Source organism: Spodoptera frugiperda, chromosome 21 (assembly GCF_023101765.2).
Source record: "Spodoptera frugiperda isolate SF20-4 chromosome 21, AGI-APGP_CSIRO_Sfru_2.0, whole genome shotgun sequence".
NCBI classification, from domain to species: Eukaryota; Metazoa; Arthropoda; class Insecta; order Lepidoptera; family Noctuidae; genus Spodoptera; species Spodoptera frugiperda.
This window is the reverse complement of record NC_064232.1, coordinates 4845480-4862327: the sequence shown is the minus strand read 5'-3', so window position 1 is coordinate 4862327 and position 16848 is coordinate 4845480. Positions and strand designations below refer to the sequence as shown.

Sequence of the window (16848 nt, the reverse complement as noted above, 5' to 3'; positions counted from 1 at the left end):
GACTTGACTCATTTTTCATTTTTTAGTAAAATGCCAATAAAATGTTACTAGCGCATTTATTAGCAATATAATTAAGCACAAATATACCTACTAAAGTAAGGTATCACATAAGTGTATAATCGATTCTCTAAACCCAATAAACAAATAATTATGGTATTTTATATTAAAAGTGGTTCAACTCTCCCGGACTTCCCCTACGGTGTCTGCTGACTACAAAGCCAACAGTTAGCTTTGTTGATACCGATAGTAATATAAAATATTAAGTGTGGGAGAGCCATGCTTCGGCACGAATGGGTCGGCTTGACCGGAGTGATACCACGGCAAAATCGACGTGAAACAACGCTTGTGTTGTGTTTTGTGGTCTAAGTGAGGTTCCTGGAGGCCCAATTACCCCTTTCCAATCTTCCCAATGCCCGTATCCCCACGAACCCTTGTAATCCTAACCCTCAAAAGGCCGCTACGTATTTGTAACGCTTCTTTTGTTGCGGGTGTCCATGGGCGGTGGCGATTGCTTACCATCAGGTGATCCGTCTGCTTATTTACCGGCTTATACCATAAAAATAAAATAAAACAACCATCTTAATATTTCCTTAATATAATTTTGTATAAACAAATATAAATCTCAACCAATCACATAGTTTTTACATTTACTATTCTTACCTACATTATAAACTGATTATAAATAATAAACATAAATACATTATAAGCCGGTTTTACAATCTCATAAAGTCTGACAGTAGTGACTTAACAGGTGGAGGGGAGATGTAGAGGCGAGTCGAGGCTTCCACCAATCATATTCATTAGATAGCTTAGCTTAGTACTGGTGGAAACGGAGGCAGCTAAGCTGGAAGTAAGATGCGTACTATGGATGTGTGCTATGGATGTTTAAATCTTTTAAACTACACAACGGATTTTATGCAGTTTTTTTAATAGATAGAGTGATTCAAGAGGATGGTTTATATGTATATAACAGGCATAATATATCACTATTGCACCCATGCGAAGCTGGGGCGGGTCGCTATTTTATAATATTTTTTTACATGTAAAAAGAATACAATAAAAAATATCTTTCAGGTTTCATTTGGACGGACTACATTTCTTTTTATCCCCGAAGGGGTAGGCAGAGGTGAACATTACGGCACGTAATGCCGCTATACAATGTACACCCACATTTCACCATTTGTGTTATAAGTCCCATGTAATAAGGGCTGAGCCTATAGCCATATACCTAATAGTAAAAGTAACAATAAAAAACAATATTATCGCTAAATTAATATCAGTTCTATGTCTAAGCACCAAAATTTTTAAATTGAGCATGACTGAACCAGTTTCCCCTGGTCTCGCTTTGTATGATCTTTCAACACATTCGACGGTCAGTTTATTCTGGTTTTTGTATAGCTCAATAGGTAGAGTACACTTATAAAATCATACTAATTTTCATTACTAATTTCCTTTCAAAAAATGTTTAAATAAAAATTCGTTGGACGTATTTTACAATACGGGCTACTGTTTTTATTTTGCCCACCAGATGGCACTTAGGTAGTGTTAGGTGTGTTGGCCCAACCATTGCCTCTAGCTTACTGTCAAACATAATTTAAACATTGTTTTTTTTGGGAAACCGGCAAAACCACTACAAGTCCTGTACACCAGTATCTACAGTAGATACAACCATGAAAACACCGGAACATTGAAGTCCGGCGCGTCCCAGGGACATGAATGACTGTCTTGGATCCCGCAACGAAATAAATCAGATGATATCATTACAGAAATAAACAAAATAATTTCTTAAACATAAAGTAATCACTCTTACCAAATTTACAATTTGACAAACGCTACTTCAGTTCCATCTAGTCTAGACCAAAGAACGCAGTATCAAGTTAAGCTTATAAATAACAAATTGCATACCAAACTAAAGCGTCGTGTAATTTCAATTGAATACAAGAGCGATTATGGGTTGTAGCACAAAATAGGTTAAGTATAGAACTAGAGACAGTGTGATGATTTTCAGAACTTGGTGCAGGTAAAATAGTCTGAAACAAATTAAAAAACATATTAATTGATGTTTTTTTAATAAAGCAGATATTTTAACCAACTTCTTTTACTTTCTCAATCTGAGTTATATCTACACACTTCTGCAACCGGAGAACAAGAGTGAGTGAACAAACGAACAAAATAATATACTTATATACCGCATATGTACATATTTCAACGATCACTATCTCTGTCATAATTTCATTCCGATCCCTTTAGCCATTTTTCGTGATTGAGCAATACTTATTAATATTCACGTGTGGGAGAGCTATTATGCTCTACTGCTGGGTCGGCTCGACCGTAGTTATACCACGGGCTCACAGAAAACCGACGTGAAACAACGTTTGCGTTATATTTCGTTGTGTGAGTGAAGTTACCGGAGGCCAAATTACCCCCTTCCCAATCTCCCCAATCCCCAATTCCCCAGCAAAACCAAAATTCGTAACCCACAAAAGGCCGGCAACGCAATTGTAACGCCTCTAGTGTTTTGGGTGTCCATGGGCGGCGGCGATTGCTTACCATCAGGTAATCCCTTCAGCCGTTTTGACGTGATTGAGTAAACAAACATACACACAACCTTTCATATTTATAGTACCGACTTCATATAGACTTTCTATAATAATTTTGACGTGTAAAAGTGCTCTTTTGTAGCCTATTTACAAAAAGAAATTCATTGTTTCAGTATTAGTACCTAATATTACTTACTTGTTCCACTTTTTCCGGGCTTCCGGCAATGTTGAAAGATCGTCTTTAATGAGGTATACTCGCAGACCGACTAGGAAAGTTTCGCACATGTATTCCCAGGACATTTCGCCTATACTGAACGGAAACACGACGCGGTCGGCGTCAGACAGGGAGTTCCACATGTTTCTCACATTCATGTCAGAAAACTTCCAATCTTGTGTCGAGAAGTAAAACAAAATGTTGGCCAACTTCATCACTTTTGAGTATAATTTCAGCATTCTGAAAAAATATATAGCAATGTTAAATTTATATGGTGTACAACATCAACAGTCTGTAAGTGGGTCACTGCTGAGCAAAGGCCTCTTCTCACACGGAGAAGGTTTGTGTCACCACGCCTGCTCAATGCGGGTTGGCGATTTCAAACTTATAATTAGAAATTATAAGGCCAGGTTTCAACACGATGCTTTTCACCGTTTGTCAGTGGTGTCTAAATAATGTTAGTAAGTACATATAATTCGGAAAATGTCATATTCGTACTTGCCGTTGGTAGGTTTCAAACCCGCACCACCCCGCACTCTCAATTAGAGAAGCGGACGTCTTAAACCTACTGTGGTGTACAACGCCATCTAGTTTTTGTTTCGTGGAAACAAAGTTAAGTTTGTCTGAAGGGTATTGATTTTTTTAATGTATGTAAGTAGTTTCTCTGTCTGTTTGTCTGTCCGCTTGTCCGAATGTTTGTAACTATGTACTTACGCTCGTCTCTTCCCGGTGACAGCGCAGTAGGTGTCGATCATCAGAGCAGGCAGGTAGTGCAGGAAGAAGTTGTAGAAAAGGAACATGTAGTAGTTATTCGTTGGATTTAGTCCGTAGTACCTGAAATGAGTATTTAGATAAATAATCTAAAATCTACATTTAACTATACTTATGAATGCCTCATTGGTTGAGTGGTATCAAGTGCGACTGCCCGTCAAGAGGTCTCGGGTTCAATTCCCGGGTCGGGGTTGATTAATCGTATTGATGATAACTTTGCACCCAGGGTAATACATGGTAAATCTCTTAGCTGTAATTTTAAGATTCATTTGGTTTTAAAAACATATCATTATAATCGACTTAAAAAAAGAGACTTTTTTTTTTTTTTTTTTTTTTTTTTTTTTTTTTTTTTTTTTGAGGGGGGAAAATCATCCATTGACTTCTCCCGCCTTGGGTGAGGCGGGAGGGAGTGTCAGACTCTTACTGACTAAAAACCACCCCGTTCCTTCTCCTGCTTTGAGCCGGAGCCCCGGTAACCTTTTACGTTGTCCGCAGACTTAAATCTACTACTGCCGTCGTAATGACTGCAGTAGTAAACGTTTATTGAATTAAAAATATTATAGTCCAATTCCCCCCTTCCCAATCTTCTCCTTCCCCATTCCCGAACAACAATCCTTAAATTTCTAACTCCCAAAAGGCCGGTAACGCACTTGTAAAGCCTCTGGTGTTTCAAGTTTCCACGGGCGGCGGCGATTGCTTACAATCAAGTAATACGACAGATCGATGCATGTTTCATAAAAAAAAATAGGACTTACCAAACAGCCTTCGTAGTTGGTTTATCGATGCCATATTTGCGGTTCCTCGCGATAAATTCTCCCCAAGTCAGAGGGTTTTGTGCTCCAGACACGAAGTTATAGATCGGGATGTGTGACGTTTGACTGAAAATACAGAAAAAAAACGACTTATGAGTTAAGTAAAGAACGATTTCCCCTTTATCCCTGATCCTCAAAAGGCCGACAATACATTATTATTGTAACTCTCCTCTGGTGTTACGTGTGTCCATTGTCATTGGGCGTAGTAGGCGGCGCTCTGTAGTTTCTGTATACCATCAGATGTATGAATGTGATGGAAGCTAAATAAGTATGTAAGGAGCGTAGTAGGCGGCGCTCTGTAGTTTCTGTATACCATCAGATGTATGAATGTGATGGAAGCTAAATAAGTATGTAAGGAGCGTAGTAGGCGGCGCTCTGTAGTTTCTGTATACCATCAGATGTATGAATGTGATGGAAGCTAAATAAGTATGTAAGGAGCGTAGTAGGCGGCGCTCTGTAGTTTCTGTATACCATCAGATGTATGAATGTGATGGAAGCTAAATAAGTATGTAAGGAGCGTAGTAGGCGGCGCTCTGTAGTTTCTGTATACCATCAGATGTATGAATGTGATGGAAGCTCAAGAAGTATGTAAGGAGCGCAGTAGGTGGCGCTCTGTAGTTTCTGTATACCATCAGATGTATGAATGTGATGGAAGCTAAAGAAGTATGTAAAGAGCGTACTAAATACTCACTTTTCCTTGTAGTTTCTGGCAGTATACCAGGCTGAGGCGAGGATGGCATTGACGCAGAGATCCACTGGCACCATATCAGCTACTTTCTCCTGATCCATGTACATTGTTCGAAGAACCTGTGGGAAACAATACCTGAATTAATTCAACCATTTATAGTAGGGAACTTACTTTCCACAGGAGTTGGTTACGTTTGAATTAATCATGAAATAAGATTACACCAAAATAAGGTCGCATGAAGATTGAATCCTGAAAGATTTGGCTCTAAATCATTCATTGATGCTTAGTGAGATAGCGGACGTCTTGCAACTGTTATATTATGATGATGATGATGAAAATAGAGAGTCCTGCTTACCCCCGTTCCAATACCGATGACAAGTCCCGTAGGTCCGTACACACTGTCAGTCCACCCTCGCACAGGCTCCTCATAAGTAGATACAACTGTAAACAGTAATGTTTAGATGAAAGTCCATTCCATCAGGCTAATCAGAAAGCGGTCTCTGTTAAATTTAGAGTCTTTTACGCCCGAATACTGAAACGCTACTCAAATGTAAGTTGTGCTTAAATCTCGTGCTATCTCTATCATTTACAAAGAATTAGTAGAGACAGAACTATATTTGAGAGTTTCTTAAAATTGAGGGACGTTTGAGTATTTGACCATTAGTCGGTAAACGACACCCGATGACCCAAGGGAAGGTTAGTTTCGAGCTACTAGTTTCGAGTCACAGAGAGACTGTTCATCATGAGCAGCGTGCGCAGACGTGGCGACATCGCGCATCCTGTGAAAGTAGTAGAGCTTTTCTCCTTTAATTTACGTGAGTAAGCCGTGATTTTTAATTAATTTATAGTATGTCTCACGATAATTATACTAAAAATATAGTTACGTTTTCTCTCAAATCTTACCTATGGAAGGTCTGACGATGCAGATGGGTAGTCCTTCTCCATAAGTCCTGACAGCCTCTTCAGCTACGGCTTTGGTAAAGCAATAGGTATTCGGACGGGTTCCTAGAAGTCTGAAATTTAAGAAAATATGGTTAAATATTAGGAAAATCCATTTAAAACAATATTATAAAGAGGAAAGATCAGGGGGCTTACTCTTGAATCCAATTCCGATCGATCGACATTGATATTGTGAAATGTCATACTCTTGAGTTGCAACACTAGCGCCCAATGCATCCGTATTGCGTGGATATTGAATGAACTAAATGGTACTGAGTTTGTCTTGTATACTCCGTACTCTGAATGCTATTGTAACAGCTACGATTGGGGTTGTATAGGTTTGACATTGAATTAATATTGAGATTATTGTATTGACATTGAGATTGGTTTCAAGAGTAAGCGCCCTAGTTTGTTAGCATTGAATTTGGCTCAGAAACTACTGAACCAATTTCAAAAATACTACCACCATTGAAAACCTTACTTTTCAGGGAGTAACAACACAGACTGTTATGTACAGATATTATAATCAAGAGGATAATTTAAAGTATAAGTAAGTATACACGACTACAAATCAAGATATAAACAACCAGTTTATCATGACCTCACGTTGTATGACCTTTCCACACATTCGACGGTCAGTTTATACTGGTTGTTTAGATGGATGTGTAGTCTATGTATACCTTTGCCAGAGATATTTTGTATACTTACGTTGGCAAGATGCTTTCTACCAGTTTCTCGTCAACTTCTGAAATGGCTTCCAGTGCTTCTACCGACATTGGGGGCTCGTAGAATCTGAAAATAAACATGCGGTATTAGGTTCATTCCTAAATCTATTTAATGTGTATCACACATCTACAGCCTATATATTGCCGCTGGTGACCAAAGGCCTCTTCTTGTAGCTTAGCGTAGCTTGTTTGAAAGTCAAACAAATAAAAATATACAAAGAAAGAAAGAAAAAATGTTTATTTGCACCGGGCACGATGCACCAAAAAAAAAAAAACAAAACGAAAATTAAAACAAATATAAAAGTAATAAAAACATTCACGAATTATTCTTATTTATAAACAGGAAAAAAAGTACTACACAATATGAGAAAATAAAAAAAAGAATAAAAATAACATAAAAAAAATAACATAATTATCGGTCTGGTGAAGCACCCTAAAGGTTGCTTTTCCACCAGAGATGTGCTATATAGCTGTGCTACGAAGATGCGCCGCCGCAAAGTAGCTGTGCGAGGAAGATGCACAGTTCGAGTATGCAATGTATCGATAGTAGGGAAGCCATCCATAGCACGCATCTTTCCATATAAAAAACATAGCTTAGCTGAGTCCGTTTTAACCAGTGCTAAGCTATGTGTACCAATGAATATGTTTGGTGGAAGTCAAACACAATCACAGCAACGTAGCATAGTACATCTCTGGTGAAAAACCACCAGTATACGAATATTTTACGACATTCCTAAGAAAAAATGGGAAATCAAAGCTTTTACTTTTTAATAACAAAAACCTACTATATTTCAAGGTATTCCCAATCTAGACACACGGCAGTGTGTCCGCCAAGTTCGAGCAAAAAAACCGACACACCGGCCGTGGGTTATATTACACGAACCATTTCGGGCCAAGTTCGACCCACCTATAACTCAAAATCTATTTTATCTACGCATATGAAATTTCTAGTATCTGTCGAGATCTACTTACTTATCTAAAATACAAAATTTCATTAATGTACCTATTGTAGGTCTTGAGATATTGACGTCAGAAAATCGCTATTTTTACTATACACTCACTGACTGACTGACTCACTCACTCACTCACTCACTCAAAAATAGACCACTTCCAATGGTCGTATTGACTTGAAATTTGGCATGGAGGTAGGTCTATAGGTCAAGGTAAAGAAAAAAATCTAAAATGGCCAAGTGTGAGTCGGTTTTAAAAATAATGAAGGTGTAAATTCATACCCCTAAGGAACTAAAACAAAAAATTTATCTATATCTTCCAATGGTCGTACCGACCTAAAATTCGTTACGAAGGTTTGTATTTAGTCAAAGTAAAGTAAAATAAGAAAAAAAGAAAATAAACCTTACAAAAATAAATGAAATCCCACCCAAAACATAAATGTGAAAGGCTGCCAAGTTCGATAATATTGGAATGCTTCGCCTATAAAAGAAGTGAGATCTAAATAAGTACCAAGTTCCATACACAGACCTCATTTAAAAATGATATAACTTGGCAAGTTTTAATAGAAAATTATATACTTGCCAAGTTTGTTTTACTTTCTATGTACAAGTTTTCACAGTCAAGTAAATTTTCTATTAAAACTTGCTAAGTTATATCATATTTAACTGAGGTCTGTGTATGGAACTTGGTACTTATTTAGATCTCACTTCTTTAATAGGCGAAGCATTCCAATATTATCGAACTTGGCAGCCTTTCACATTTATGTTTTGGGTGGGATTAAAATTACTGGACAACTTTGCAAATTAAAATAGGCCGTTTTTGCAAGCCTTGAAAATATTTCATAATGCCGTATGAAGTTGTAATCCAATCCAAGTAAGTATTACTGAAGGTTACAAACAAGTAGAATGGTATAATAATCCTTATTTAGTCATTCAGAAAGCCAAAACGAGAAAGCTACTATTAATTTTTGGGATTTTAGACTATAAACATGCAAATTTTATACTCGAAAACGAAGTCATTATTTCAATGTCAACTAGTTTTGAGCTGCATATTATTATGTATGTAGAAAATTAGATATCTTTTCCTATTTTTAGAATAACTCTCTAAATCAATGGGTTGGTGGTTTAGCTGTGTTTATTCTTTAACTTTCTAACTTTTAAAAGTGCCATTATGACAAATGATCCGTCCCGACCGCAGTTATAACACGATCTATTAAAGTCAAGTCAAATTATTTATTCCAATTAAACCATAAGTAAATAGGTACCTTTGGAGAATGTCAACAAATAGAGAAAGTCTGTCAGTCTGTCCAGTGTCCGTAGCTAAATTACTCGTTCCAAAGTGTAGCTTCGTTACTCTTTTAAAAAATACACGTAATTTTTTTTAAGAGGTGAAAATCATCTTTAGTCTTCTCGCGCCTTGGGTGAGACGAGAGGGAGTGTCAGACTCTTACTGACTTAAAACCACCTAGTTCCTACACCTGCTTGTCGAGCCGGAGCCTCGGTAAACCCGCTAGATAGTCCGCAGCTTCAGAAATCCCCAATCCTTAACAAGGCGGCTAACGCAATTGTAACCCCTCTAGTGTTGCAGGTGTCCATGGACGGCGCCGATTGCTTACCTTCAGGTGATCCATCAGCTTATTGACATAGAGAAGTTTAATGTCACTTACTTTTCTTCAATGTGTTTGACTTGTGTGTTCGAGAAGGCAGTGGACACATGAGTGATTGCCTTCAGGTTCCGGCACTCCTTGGCCAACTTCAGAACCTCTTTAGTACCTTTCACGTTGATAGCCGTGGAAACTGACAGTTTCTCATCAAACTTCACCGTTGCAGCAGCATTTATAATTATTGTAACCTGTAACGACGTCTCTTGGTGAAAACTGTGAACTTACATTAAGAACAGTGCCATCTGTTGTTGATTAAAGTAAAATATATTGACTTGGCGAGGTTGACTGGACATCTACACTACATGAGCTGCTGTTTACATGTGAACATTAGCTCATGACGATACCTAAGTACGTGTGTCGCCTGGACAGTCAACCTCGCTACATCCTTGTTGACTGGACATCTACACTACATGAGCTGCTGTTTACATGTGAACATTAGCTCATGACGATACCTAAGTACGTGTGTCCCCTGGACAGTCAACCTCGCTACATCCTTGTTGACTGGACATCTACACTACATGAGCTGCTGTTTACATGTGAACATTAGCTCATGACGATACCTAAGTACGTGTGTCCCCTGGACAGTCAACCTCGCTACATCCTTGTTGACTGGACATCTACACTACATGAGCTGCTGTTTACATGTGAACATTAGTTCATGACGATACCTAAGTACGTGTGTCCCCTGGACAGTCAACCTCGCTACATCCTTGTTGACTGGACATCTACACTACATGAGCTGCTGTTTACATGTGAACATTAGCTCATGACGATACCTAAGTACGTGTGTCCCCTGGACAGTCAACCTCGCTACATCCTTGTTGACTGGACATCTACACTACATGAGCTGCTGTTTACATGTGAACATTAGCTCATGACGATACCTAAGTACGTGTGTCGCCTGGACAGTCAACCTCGCTACATCCTTGTTGACTGGACATCTACACTACATGAGCTGCTGTTTACATGTGAACATTAGCTCATGACGATACCTAAGTACGTGTGTCCCCTGGACAGTCAACCTCGCTACATCCTTGTTGACTGGACATCTACACTACATGAGCTGCTGTTTACATGTGAACATTAGCTCATGACGATACCTAAGTACGTGTGTCCCCTGGACAGTCAACCTCGCTACATCCTTGTTGACTGGACATCTACACTACATGAGCTGCTGTTTACATGTGAACATTAGCTCATGACGATACCTAAGTACGTGTGTCGCCTGGACAGTCAACCTCGCTACATCCTTGTTGACTGGACATCTACACTACATGAGCTGCTGTTTACATGTGAACATTAGCTCATGACGATACCTAAGTACGTGTGTCGCCTGGACAGTCAACCTCGCTACATCCTTGTTGACTGGACATCTACACTACATGAGCTGCTGTTTACATGTGAACATTAGCTCATGACGATACCTAAGTACGTGTGTCGCCTGGACAGTCAACCTCGCTACATCCTTGTTGACTGGACATCTACACTACATGAGCTGCTGTTTACATGTGAACATTAGCTCATGACGATACCTAAGTACGTGTGTCGCCTGGACAGTCAACCTCGCTACATCCTTGTTGACTGGACATCTACACTACATGAGCTGCTGTTTACATGTGAACATTAGCTCATGACGATACCTAAGTACGTGTGTCGCCTGGACAGTCAACCTCGCTACATCCTTGTTGACTGGAACAACTTACCTTGCTGGCTAACATCTTCCTATCTTCTTCGTTGATGCCTAATCCCGGCAGTTCCATGTCTCCTAATATCGGGACCACCTTATGGATTCCCTTTGGATTCTCCTCATGAGCTCTATGGAAAAGCTGAAAAAGATTTTATTAATGCATTAAAATGGAAAAGAGATCAAATACACGGAAGATATTACCAATTTGTAAACTTTCCAACGTTAAAGTATAATTACACTGAAGTATATTAGGGTTGGATAGCTATTTTACGTACTAGGTCTCATAAGTTTCAACCAACTGAGTGTTATTCCCGGTCATAGTTCGAAAGTTATCAATCACCTCCGAATCCGAATATGGATTAAACCTAGAGAGCGCCCTAAGCAAGCACCTCATAAACACTTCTAGATTTTTTGCGCCCTCTCCCCCCCCAACCCTCTATAGGCACGCGCGGGCAAAACCATCCAATGACTTCTCTAGCCTTAGGCGAGGTGAGAGGAAGTGTAAGACTTTTACTGACTAAAAACCACCCCATTTCTACTCCTGCTTTTCGAACCGGAGCTCTGGTAACCAACTAGGCAGTCCGCAGCTCCGGGTCGGTATCACCCTTTCTGGGCCCCATCTGTACCCTGGCACCCTGGGCACTTATCTAGCTCGCCTTAGGGATAATAGGGCTCTGGTTAACCATATGTCTAACAGTATAACAAAAAGGCAGATTATACTCACAAAGTCATCCATCATCTCGTGCAGTCGAACCCTGGGATCCTTGCCTTTCTTATTTCTTGCCAAAACATAAATCGTGTTGATGTCACCACAGGAACGAATCAGTTTTTCTATTAAAACTGAAAAAAAAAAACAAAATAAGGTTAAACAATGTACGTAATAGATAAAAATATGACTGTGTGTGTGTATGCAACAACGTTAAAAATCTATATTATAAAAATAAGTCGGGGTTTTCTTTCCTGACGCTATAATTCCAAAACGCATTGCATTCGTTGGAAAGGTCTCGGCGGGCTCCGTGAGGTTTATAGCAAAGGAAATGTAGAAAAACTTGCAAGAGAAAAGCAGGAAAACAGGGAAAATTATTGGCGGCAAAACGGAATTCGCCGGGTTTGCTAGTATGATATAAAACTTTTAGTATGCAGAAATCAGAGAACTGATAATAGGTGTCGCTAGTTTAGCGTCGGCAAAAATTGTTTTGCTATGAGTTAGCCATTTTAAACTTGGGCCCGGAAAGAACATACATACTAGTAAAAAGCAACGTCACGCCTTTGATCCCCGAAGGGGTAGGCAGAGGTGCACATTACGGCATGTAATGCCGCTATACAATGTACACTCACTTTTCACCATTTTTGTGTTATAAGTCCCATGTAATAGGGGGTGAGCCTATTGCTGTATACTGGACACAATTCCAGACTCCGTGCTACTACTGAGAATTTTTCGCTAAGCCCAGTAATACTTTGTCCGACCTGACAAGTGACATGTAATTATTTATACATTATATTTGACTAAGTGATGACGTCAGTAGATATATGTGTGTATATTGTATACTCTAATTATACATATGTCGACATTGACGTATAGCTAGCTATAAATATTTTAATTGCAACTGTATACAATGTGATAGGGGTGAGACTTCTAACCCGTTAAGGCTGAGTACTACATCTAATTTTATCCAACCCAACCTAACCCAAACCTAACCTTTACGTTTTTTTTTTTTTTTTTTTTTTTTTTTTTTGTCGGGGGGAAATCCGGAAAGGCGGAGGGGTATGCCGGACTCTTACCGGCTAAAACCCCCCGGTGTCTACTCAGCACGTGATCGTGGGGGGGGGCGCGGGAGTAGATTCGTCCGCAGCCCCATCACATGCCGGCCAGGTCCGCCCTGAATCTCTTGCACGGGGTAGGTAAGTTTGGACTACCCCGTGCATCGTCTCGGTGGCGCGCCGACACCCGCGCACGCCATCACCTCGGGTCTATGGAATAGGGGGCGGGGACTTCCCCAAGTCCCGCGCCCCTGGACCCATTCATGGGGGCTGGAAGAGGGCGTTGTCCGCCCTCTCCTGCGCCCGGTGCGCCTACTGCCGGGGAGGGGAGTCGTGATCTCCCTCTCCCGCTCCGCAGTTTCCTTCTGCGACATCACGTCCTCGCAGAAGGACACCACCGCGTCCCACGACTCCGCGCTGTCGACCATCTTGCGTACGACGGCCGGCAGCGACAGATCGCCTCCTATTTCGTTTGTGAGGGCACGGCGCTGCTCCTCCCAAGCTATACACTCGGCGAGCGTGTGTTGCGCCGTGTCCTCCCCGCAATGGACGCAGTGGTGGCACCGAGCGTTTCTATGCGGCACAGGTACTTGCCGAAGCATCCGTGCCCAGATAGCACCTGCGTCACCCTGAACGACAGGGAGCCGTGCTTCCTCCCGAGCCAGTCGTCGAGTACTGGCCGGATCGCCTCGACGGTAGCGAGGCCGGCGGTAGGGCGCAGAAGCCTTTGCCGCCAACAAGATCTGACGGAAAATCGGCGTCGAGCCCCGTGCGCGCTCTTCCTCGCGCCACGATACAATGACGCGAGTACTTTCGCCTCTAGGTCTCCGGCCAGAACGCAACCGCCTCGTAGGATCGTGCGATACCCGCGGACGACTCTGACGGCCATCGCCCTCTGCGGTTTACGCAGAATGGCGAGGGTGTTGGCCGTCAGGTCCATTGCCCAAACAGGGGCCCCATACAGGGCCATGGATCGCACGATTCCCACGTACAACCGCCTACAGGCGGCGCTCGGGCCCCCCGAGTTGGGAAGCAACGTTGAAAGCGCGCCCGCGGCGCCCATCAGCTTGGGCGCCAGTCGCCGGAAGTGAGGCCCGAATTCCCATCGGCTGTCGAGCAAAAAAAGACTCGACAGCTATTGACCACGATGTGCGAATGAAACACCATGGCCTCCGACTTGTTCAGGGCCACCTAGGCCCAGGCGCCGGATGCGGTTCAAAAATCAACGTCGCTTCCCTGTGCGAGCTTCACTAGCGTGTCATCCGCATAGCAAGTCAAGTCAGCGCCCGGCGGGAGTTCGCCTCGCAACACCCAGTCATAGCCGATGTTCCACAGGAGCGGTCCCAAGACCGATCCCTGTGGAACACCGCAAGATACGAGGTGCCGACCTGCACCGTCACGTCCCCGATAAATGACGCATCTACCCTCTAGGAAAGCCCCTACTGTGCGGCGGAGGTAGGAAGGCACGCGATGGTAACTTAGTGCCTCCCTAATACAACTCCAGGGTAGGGTGTTAAATGCGTTGGAGATGTCGAGAGACACCGCCAGCACCACCCCACCCTGGGACACCGTCTCCTCCGCCAGGGTCCTCACGCGCATGATGGCGTCTATGGTGGAGCGCCCCTGACGAAACCCGAACTGGTTGTCGTCCAGGTTCGGCCCCTCTCTGCACAAGTGGCTGACGAGGCGATTCGCGATAATGCGTCGAAAAGTTTGCCCGCCTCGTCGAGCAGCACTATGGGCCGGTACGCGGATGAGTTGGGCGCCCCTCCTTTCTGAGCAGAACCAGCTTCCCCTCCTTCCATACACTGGGAATATGACCCTGCTCGAGACATGCCGTGAAGATCCCTCTCAGCTGGGGCTCTAGCTCCTTCAGAGCAAGGACGAGAGCACGTCCAGGAACTCCGTCGGGTCCGCGCCGTGTTCTTTGCCCGGAGTCGCAACACGGCCGCTCTCATCTCTGCTTGCGTCACCTCGGGGACGTCGGTGCTCTCCTCTGCTGGAGAGTCTGTGGCTGAGGGCGGAGCCATCGCCGGGGAACGTACTCAGCTCGCTCAGGGAAGAGAGCCGATACCACCGCCTATGTGGATCCATGCTTTGGGTTACCCATGGACGCAACTTCCCCGTACCCAGCGGTGGGGCGTCCCCACGGATCCCTATCTAGGGACCCAAGCCTCCTCCCTGGCATACTTTGAGTCGGCGATGGCCCGCCACAAGTCTCCTTGGACGTGCGGTACGCTTGGTACAGCGCGTCCTCCTCGACGGGATCCCGTCGTCGTTTCCGGTATCGGGTGTACCGGCGGCGAACCGCGACACACGCTACGCGCAATTGCGCGATCTCGTCCGTCCACCAGTACACCTGGCGCCTTGCGGACTGTGGGCGGACGCGGGGCATGGACGCGTCACAAATTTGCGTCATCGCCCCGCGAAATCGCAGTGCCATCGCCTCGACGTCGACGGGGCCGGTCGTCGTCGACTCCCAGTTCCAGGACTGGACTAAGGCAGCTTCTTCGAGTATTTCCCTGTCGATGCGCTTGAGCGCCCAGCGCGGGCCGTCGTTAATCGGGGCTGTTGATTGGCGGCCGCTCGCGGTCCGGGCAGAGACGTCGAACCGGATGTATCGGTGGTCCGAAAGCGTCTCCACCTCCACAGCGACACGCCAGTCGCGGACTCGGCCGGCGGCAGAGGGGCTAGCAAACGAGACGTCCACTATCGACCCGCCCCGCTGCCGCACGCAGGTATATTCCGAACCCCGATTCAGGACGACCAAACCAGTCGTGATCGCCCACTCTTCTAGCACCTCGCCCCGGGGGTCAGTGACTGGAGATCCCCATGCCGATGACTTGGCGTTGAGATCACCCAGTACCAGAACGGGACGAGGGTGATGGCGACCTACGACGGCGCCCAGCTCGACAAGGAAACTCTCGAAGTCGGCGAGACTCTTGTTGGGGGAGAAATACGCCCCCACAATGGCGATGCCGCCCGAGACCGCAGCAACCCAGCCGCGGCCACGAGACGGGTCGATCAGAGTCCCGCCAATAATGGCCACCAAACCATCAGCGCATCCCAACCAGTTGTCACGGGCAGGGATGAAGTATGGCTCGGCGACCACAGCGACGTCAATCGACCACTCTGCAATGCTCTGGACTAGGAGGTCCTGAGCTCTGGCACAGTGGTTGATGTTGCCCTGGAGGAAATGGAGTTGTGCCATTATTGACAGTCCATTCCCTCGGCAACAGTCCTGGACCGGGAGTCGGCCGCGGAGTTACTGGCCTGCGGGGGTGGCGAGGTTTCCCCGGCAGGCTTAGAGCTCCTCTTCTTGTTCTTTTTCTCCTCGTTTGGGCCTTGTTGGTGGCGGGTGCACCACAGGCCCCTCCGCCCACTTTGTGTCCCGCCGGTTTCCCTGCAGCCGAGCAAAGGCTGCAGTTGAGCGCTGCGGAACACTGGGTCGCTTTGTGGCCGGGCTGACCGCAGCGATAGCAAAGATCACTACGGTCGATCTCGGCGGTGCATTTTGCCCGGACGTGCCCCTTCTCCAGGCACCGGAAGCACTGCAGAGCCCGGGGCTGCAGCAGTTTTACCCGCGCTGCAACCCAGCCAATCAGCAACCTGCCACTTTCAGCGATTTTCTTCGCTGACGCCACGGGGCACCGAATCCAGACCACGCCGAGTCCAGAGGCGTCAGCGCGTATATCGCCGGCCCGCACATTGTCTGGCGGACACTCACCACTTCGGGCAGCGGCCGCCACCACCTCCTCGGTGGTCACGGAGTCGTCCAGACCAGCAATCCGCAGCTCTGCGGTTTAACCCAAACCTAAACCTAACCCAACCCAAACCTAACCTAACCCAAACCTAACCTAACCCAAACCTAACTCAAACCTAACCCAAACCTAACCCAAACCTAACGTCATCGAGAACCGAAACAGACTTGTGTCTGAAATCGAGACTTCTTTGCGGAGAATCTCAGATTGGGTGAACTTAATTTGTTTCAGTTTAACCCTACTAAGACACAGGTGTTTAGCCCGGTATTAAAATTGGGTTACTTGGCATCAACATTTCGAGCGACGTCCATATCTGTGGCCTTCTAGAGGATAAGG

General features: G+C 44.5%; 1 protein-coding gene across 1 annotated transcript in view; it reads right to left on the bottom strand.

Annotated features, from left to right (window-relative positions):
• Window positions 1–579: 579 nt before the first annotated feature.
• The window catches only part of LOC118280227 (fatty acyl-CoA reductase wat), a 51740-nt gene continuing 35471 nt past the window's right edge, over window positions 580–16848 (bottom strand). Inside the window, exons 4-14 of the mRNA XM_035600132.2 lie at window positions 11715–11830; window positions 11007–11129; window positions 9307–9491; window positions 6673–6756; window positions 5929–6038; window positions 5381–5466; window positions 5029–5144; window positions 4281–4403; window positions 3469–3588; window positions 2737–2994; window positions 580–2030 (exon numbers count right to left, since the gene is read on the bottom strand). Of these exons, the coding sequence (XP_035456025.2) occupies window positions 1928–2030; window positions 2737–2994; window positions 3469–3588; window positions 4281–4403; window positions 5029–5144; window positions 5381–5466; window positions 5929–6038; window positions 6673–6756; window positions 9307–9491; window positions 11007–11129; window positions 11715–11830 (1424 nt within the window). The 3' untranslated portion in view covers window positions 580–1927. The remainder of the gene's footprint in view (window positions 2031–2736; window positions 2995–3468; window positions 3589–4280; window positions 4404–5028; window positions 5145–5380; window positions 5467–5928; window positions 6039–6672; window positions 6757–9306; window positions 9492–11006; window positions 11130–11714; window positions 11831–16848) is intronic.